General features: G+C 30.0%; 1 protein-coding gene across 1 annotated transcript in view; it reads right to left on the reverse strand.

The window, feature by feature from the left end:
* The window catches only part of LOC142328481 (exportin-4-like), a 96735-nt gene extending 89441 nt beyond the window's left edge, over positions 1 to 7294 (reverse strand). Inside the window, exons 1-2 of the mRNA XM_075372298.1 lie at positions 7144 to 7294; positions 4605 to 4710 (exon numbers count right to left, since the gene is read on the reverse strand). Coding sequence (XP_075228413.1) covers positions 4605 to 4710; positions 7144 to 7194 — 157 coding nt within the window. The 5' untranslated portion in view covers positions 7195 to 7294. The remainder of the gene's footprint in view (positions 1 to 4604; positions 4711 to 7143) is intronic.
* Between the last annotated feature and the right edge of the window lie 951 nt (positions 7295 to 8245).

The raw sequence follows: 8245 nt of genomic DNA on the forward strand, positions 1-8245 counted from the left end.
AATTGATGAAGCAATTAAACACATAAAAGGGAATGAAAATTTAATAATAATTGGAGACTGGAATGCAAGCATCAGAAAAGGCAAGGAAGGAAATACTATGGGTGAATACAGGCTGGGCAAAAAGAATGAAAGAGGGGACCAACTTAATGAGTTTTGCACGAATCATAATTTATTAATGCCAACACCCAGCTTAAAAATCATAACAGAAGAATATACACATGGAAAAAGCCAGGCAATAGAGTAAAGTATCTGGTAGATTATATCATGGTTAAACAAAGATTTAGAAATCTACTCGTCAATTGCAAAGCTTATCCTGGAGCAGACATTGATAATGACCATAATTTAGTGTTAATGAAATGTAGATTGGGGTTTAAAAACCTGAAGAAAAGCTGTCAGATGAATTGGTGGAATGTGGAGAAGCTTGAGGAAGAGTTAAAGAAGATTTTTGAAGAAGACATCGCAAGAGGTCTGAGTAAAAGAGGTAGGGTAGAAAATATAGAAGAATGGGAGAATGTTAAAAAGGAAAATTCTTAAATCACCAGAACTTAGATGGAACAAAGAAAACCAGTAAAAAAACTTGGATATCAAAGGATATAATACAGCTGATGGATGAACGTAGGAAGTATAAGAATGCTAGTGATGAAGAAGGAACTACCAAAAATTAAGAAATACTATAAACAGAAAGTGCAAATTAGTGAAAGAAGAGTGGATTAAAGAAAAGTGTTCAGAAGTGGAAAGAGAAATAATCATTGATAAAATACACGGAGCATACAGGAGAGTTAAGGAAAATTTTGTGGTACATAAATTAAAATCTAATAACGTGTTAAACAAAGATAGTAAACCGATTTATAATACGAAAAAGAAGGTCAATAGGTGGGTAGAATATATTGGAAGCGTTATCCATGTAATAACGGAGGAAATGAATTAGAAACTGGTGCTACAGAGGAAGAAGAGGAGGTCGAAGAGGATGAAAAGGGAGATACAATACTGAGATCTGAATTTAAGAGAGCATTAAAAGATTTGAATGACAGGAAGGCTCCTGGATAGAGAGGATACCTACAGAATTACTCTACAGTGCAGGTGAGGAAGCAATAGATAGATTATACAAACTGGTGTGCAATATTTACATAAAAGGGGAAGTTCTGTTAGACTTCAAAAACGGTGTTAATGTCATGAAACCAAAGAAAGCAAGAACAGATAAATGTGAAGAATACAGAATAATTAGCTTAAGTACTCGTTCATCAAAAATCTGTTCAGAAGAACTGAGAGGAGAGTGGAAGAAGTGTTAGGAGAAGACCAATTTGGTTTCAGGAAAAGTATAGAGATAAGGGAAGAAATTATACGCCTTAGATTAGTAGTAGAAAGAAGATTAAAGAAAAACAAACCAACAAACATGGCATTTATAGACTTAGAAAAAGCATTGATAATGGAGACTGGAATAAAATGTCCAGCATTTTAAAAATTTAGGTTCAAGTACAGAGATAGAAGAACAATTGTTAACATTTACAGGAACCAAACTGCAATAGTAATAATCGAAGAACATAAGAAAGAAGTCATAATAAAAAAGGAAGTCCAACAAGCATGTTCCTATCCCTGTTACTTTTTAATCTTTACATAGAACTAACACTTAATGATGTTAAAGAGCAATTTAGATCCAGAGTAACAGTGCAAGGTGAAAAGAAAAAGATGCTCTGATTTGCTGATATAGTAATTGTATCTGAGAGTAAAAAAAATTTAGAAGAAACAATGACATGGATGAAGTCCTACACAAGAACTACCGCATGAAAATAAACAAGAATAAAACAAAATTATAATGAAATGTAGTAGAGGTAATGTAGAAGGACTGCTGAATATAAAAATAGGAAGAGAAAAGATTATGGAGGTGGAGGAATTTTGTTATCTGGGAAGTAGAATTACTAAAGATGGACGAAGCAGGAACGATATAAAATGCCGAATAGCACAGGCAAAACATGCTTTCACTCAGAAATACAATTTCCTTACACCAAAAATTAATTTAAAAGTCAGGAAAACATTTTTGAAAGTATATGTTTGGAGTGTAGCTTTATATGGAAGTGAAACTTGGATCAGAGTACCTGGGAAGAAAAGATTAGAAGCTTTTGAAATGTGGTGCTATAGGAGAATGTTAAAAATCAGGTGGGTGAATAAAGTAACAAATTAATGAAGAAAGAAGCATTTGGAAATGTATAGTTAAAAGAAGAGACAGTCTTATAGGCCATATATTAAGGCATCCTGGAATAGTCACTTTAATACTGGAGGGGCAGGTAGATGGGAAAAATTGTGCAGGCAGGCAACATTTGGAATATATAACTAATTGTTACATATGTAGGATGTAGGGGGTTTACTGAAATGAAACAACTGGCACTAGATAGGGAATCTTGGAGATCTGCATGAAATCAGTCAAATGATTGAAGATTTAAAAAAAAAATCAGTAGACATAATGTGTGTACTTTGGGACCAGAAAGCCTGCATATGATAAGGAAGTATATTCATAATAGTGAGAAAATCAACTTAGCCGTGCCTTATAACAAGAAAAGATAATTGGTCTGTAAGGAAAATAATTAATGTACAAAAGATTGTATACATGGTTATAATTATTCTTTTCCCTAGTTAAACGCAACAGCTCAATGTTATAATTCAGCCAGAAGGAGATCTCACTTCTGATGTTAACTTTATTTATGGAACTTTTGATATAAAATTTCCAAACCACTGGATTGACAAGGATGGGCTGATTATTCCTTGGCTTCCAAAGTAACCAGACAAAAAATAACTCAACTATATTTCTTAGACATATGCCCAGAGATATTAGATAACAAACTTGACAGAAACTGGGAAATTGTGAGAGGTTTAGAGAATCATAAAAAATTTAACTTTACAACTGTGGGGAAAATATATAGAGGGTGTAAATACTGTCTAGATAGTTTCTGTACAAATAGACACACATGTTTAAGATTATATGGTATGGCTAGATTCTTTATAATTCAATGTACATCTTAATAGAATTAGATTTATATGTGTTTGCTAATGAAAATGTAACAAATTGCAATGAGGGTAATCTTTTATGGACACAATGTATTTCATATACTTAAAACCACAACTGAAACAAAATACACGAACTGGAAAATGGGATACTGAAAATTCTTTCAGTTTCATCAATAAAAACGTCTACAAATGCTATTGATCCTTTAACAGGTTACTTATTATATTATTTTATAATTTTTTGACATTTAATTACATTCCATATTCATATTTCATTTTATAACGTTCATGCTGTTTTTGCATTAGTGTTATAGGGAATAAGTTCTTGCCTTCTCATAAAAAAAGTATACAGCTGAGACCAAAGCAGGACAATTATTTTAACACTGGAGGCTCCTTGATACTCACTCCCAATTGTTGCCGAATTCAAATTACAAATACATTCTGGCCAGGCAATCCAGAAATGATACAAGCTGTAGGTAAACTAATCAGATGAACATAGATATAGTTGCCTACAGAATAAATATCACAAGACTCTACAGACTTATAAACATCATATAAATTAACCAACCTTGTTTTCATTCTGTAAAATAATTAATCTTTAATAACAAAACTAGCATCAAAATATAATATCTATATTACTTTTAACAAATAAATTATTTATTTTGACTTTTTTAACATAATCGGACACGTGCTTAAGAACATAAAAGTATATTTCAAAACATAATTTTACTTTGTTCAATTTGAACAATTTTATGCTTAAAAGAAAGGAAAAAAACAAATTTCTCTTAAGATTTTTATATATATAGTTCCAAAAGTGACTTGTAAAATTGTGTGGATATAATACACACGCAAACTACAGATCGCTATTTCTGAGTCTTCCAAATTATACTGTGCAATAATATAGCTCAAAAAATCTTCACAGAGACAAAAATGATAGAAATCACATCAAAGGAATAAATGAAACACAATTTTCATATAAGATTTTCTTATAAAATCTGCATTAAACCAATATTATTGTGGTTATTATAAATTCAAAGTTAAAATTTTGAAAGAAATTTACTTCTCACTTGAAGCAGAAATATTTCTAAAATAAACCTTTCATGCTAAATTTCCCCATTTCATTTTAGTAGAATCAACTGAATGAAATAAACACAAATAAAATTATTTTTACTAATGTTTATATTAAACTATATTTATTTTAAACATTTTGAAAGCAATAAATATGAAAAATGTTATAATCTGATAATAGTAAATGGTAGTTTTTATTGCAAAAGGGCAAGCAAGAATCAAACAGGTTTAAATAAAATGAAGTAAGCTAAAATTTATCTACAGTGACTGGCCAGCAATGATATGAATCAGACCACTGTTAAACTCCCACCATCTCCATTACTGCAATGTAAAGAATCACCTTCCAAGCATAAACATCATTTAAAATAATACAAGGTCACTGACAACACTTTTCATTGAAATCACTGGAACATAAAATTAGTTTGGGATATATCATTATGACAGTTGTTATTCTTTAAATGTCATTAATTTAAAACTGATTTCATCACTGTTAACACACACATTAAAAAAAAAATACATCAAATAAAATATTTACTCACCAAAAATGTGCTTGCAAAGTGCATAAGGTGATTTAGTTTTCTGGAAATTTAGAATAACAGAATCTGCTGCATGTCTCTGTTCATTTGTAACAACTGATGGTGGTGCCTGAACAAACAAGATAATTTATGACACATAGAATGGATGACGTATCATGTCAATTGATAGTGTATATTTTTTCATGATAGGTAATAACATTACTTACCTAGTTTGACCACAACAGACCTTCAACAGTTCATCACCTCTACAATGAGAATGTTCAATCTCCAATATCATCAATCTTCTCTATTCAATCATCTCCAAGGATTCTTCTGATCTCATCTGTCCATCTGATTTCAGTTATAATTCTTTTTTCTTCATATGTCAATATCAATACAGATTTTCATTTTCTCTCTTCAACTGCTCAAGCAACATGACCTGTACATCTATCTCATTTTAACTTTTGTTGCAATATATGTTACTTCATGGAGGTTGTTCTTCTTCTTTTTTATTCTCGATTTATCAAAGTTGTAATTTCTTATTGGTGCAAAAGACTTGTGTGAGAATTTGTTGAGATGTTAACCTTTTTAGATGTAAATTTTTCCAGAAAATTATGACTTTTTTTAATCACACGCCAACAAATACTTATTTTGTTGATTAAAATATTATCATGCAGTAAACTTACTTTGGAAGGTAGGTTTCTATTTTAAAATATGTTTTTTTCGAATAAGTAAATCATTGATTTACAAACATTAAATTTTTTTTTCTTTCAAGTATATAAATTAATAGAATGCATAACATAAACAAGTTTTCAATTCATTTCTCCAATAAAAACAAATTTAAAAAATAGACTATTTAGTTTAACTTTCTTTAGTTATATCGTCAAAGACACATAACATTGATCACAACTGTTAAATCTTTAATCACGTGGATACATAACTGACAAGAGCAATATATAACTAGTAATAGAATGCATATCATGCTGTGACCTAGTGGCAACACTGCAAGTAGCCTAGCAAAAAACCCAAATGCAATGTTTTTCTTAATAATCATACTATACCTGCTTGTGTCACAACTTTTAAATGAGCCTAGTGATTTTGATTACTTTTAATACTTGTGATTTTCTTTTAGTAATAAACCCAGAGGAAATATTTTATTAATTGGAAAATTCATTACGGAGACACTTTAAATGTTAGGGCAGTATTTGGGAATAAGGCTTTAACCTGATCTCAGATGTATGAGTGGAGGGAATACAAAGATGGCTAAACTTCAACTGATTCAAGTCTACTCTGATAAGAAATAGTTGGCTATCTCCCAGTTGAACTGCTCAAGCAAAGTATTTGCACGATTGAAGATCATGTAAATAGATATAATTTTACCGCATATCAACTCATTCACCTAACTATGGTAATAGCATTTTACTATAAACACAACACAATCTTCAATGGATCTCAGCAAATTAGCCTTATACCCTTCTTCAATCAAACAAGATCATGCCTTCTATGCACCTTACACCGGAGAGAGCAATGGTAGGATAGCATCTGCTATGCTTCAACAACCATACACAAAAATGAATGGATAATAAATGACATGTAATAAGATTTTAAATTACTGGTAGCTACTGTCATTGTACAAGTTCAGTATTGTAGCCAATTTATTTTCAAGTAGCCAGTAAAAAACAAAATGTGTAATAACCGAGGTAATAAGTAATGGATAATCAAAAGTACTACTGAAATACAAAACGATTATTTGCTTGAACACAAAATAATCAGCAAACATTAAAAGATATGGAAAAATAATATGAGGGCAGGTTCTAATAAGCATCAAGAAATAAAATTTGCTACTAGACTTGTTTTCTTTTTTTTTTGGAAAAAGCCTAAACAAACATCTGAAAATGCTTATGTCAAATAAGCATCCACAGTTCAACATCTTATAAGGTTTTTCAAACAACATAAAACATGATAAGTAATATTAAAAAAAGAACTATAATAAAATGAATGACAGGTAAATCACTGGTAATCAATAACAATATTTAAAATTGATCGAACCTTAAAATTAAATATTACCACTTTAATTTTTTTTTTAACTACAAAGGTTAAATTATAAAACATTATTTGAATAATTTATGAAATACATCATAGATCTATCCAATTCTACCAGATTTACGAACATCAGCAGTTACAAGAGATCACCTATTATATAATACATGTTACAGTTACATTAAAGAAGAAATTGCACATAATACTTTCAAACTCATAACTTTAAGCTTCAAATGACAATAACTAAGGCAGAGAACTCAATTTTGATACGGTACGGTAGTACAAGAATAATCACCATGGACGTAGCTTCATGAAGTGTATAAAAAAAACACGGCAAAGTATTTTACATGTACATCAAATTCATGATACACTAATTAATGTTTTATTTTATTTCAGGCTTCAAATTGGAGAGGATTAACTACGGTATATAAATTTAGGTTACGTTTTCATAACCTCAATGTAAATACGAAATACTATAATACGAATTACGCAGTTACATCAAATAATTTAGAAAACATATTACCAATATTATTTTAGCAGCAGCTTCTAATTCCTGTAGCACTTGCTCAGCCATTTCTGTTTAAATAAAAATTAAAATCAAAACGACCCCTAAACACTACATTTCTCTAACACATAACTCTAATTATTTCACTTATATAAACATATGTAGTATTCATCGCAAAATGGTGGGGCTTACGCACTACCAACATTAGAAGTGGGTATTTTTATAATTAGAAAAAATATATTTTTGCTACAAAAGCGACTTAATTATTGTTGTAAATACTAAATTATTCTACTTAATAGTTTAGAGAAGCCTACATCAGCTAATAACTAATAAATATATGAAACCTGTTTTCAAAAGTGAAACATTTTAATCGCTGAAATACGTACGAGCACAAACACATTTTACTTCAACAGTTACCACAGTGAGTTATGGTAATAGAATCCATCATCATATTTCAAAATTATATCCCGCCTTGATAATATTATTTCCAAAATTTCCTTTAAAACAGCAGATACTTTCCTTCCCTTTTGACAATGTAAAAGAACCCTTGAGTAGCATACAATAGACAGCTATAAAAATTTGAAATACAAATTTTTATTTTTGCCAGTGATTAGAAAAAGGTTTTAATTGAAATTATATCTGACGAACATTCTAATATAGTAGAAAAATTATTTTAAAAATAAATAATATTCGCATGATCATATACGACCGTGTATTCAGCTCAGTAACAGGAAACCACTTAAGAGAGTAAACTTGGCATAGGGACTTGTTATTCTTGATGATGGTTATCATTTTGCGAAGTGATTCATTACAAGTCAACAACCGTTATGGTTACAACATTCAATATTCAATCATTATGATAAAACTTTTGCAACCCAGAACATGAGTAACCTCACTTGTAATTTTAAATATTTTGTTTTCACTAAACCAATATTTGTTTGAAGATATTTCATTCCTACTGGTTTTTTTTAAATATTTTTTTATTGTTCTATACGTTTACTTTGCAAAAGATCATGAGCTACAAATGAGAATTTAGAGAAATATACATTTAGAAATCCTTAACATAGTTTAGGACAATGCACTTTTTTAAGAACATCTGCTTTAAAATGTGCATACATTT

Source organism: Lycorma delicatula, chromosome 7 (assembly GCF_047948215.1).
Source record: "Lycorma delicatula isolate Av1 chromosome 7, ASM4794821v1, whole genome shotgun sequence".
Classification (NCBI taxonomy): domain Eukaryota; kingdom Metazoa; phylum Arthropoda; class Insecta; order Hemiptera; family Fulgoridae; genus Lycorma; species Lycorma delicatula.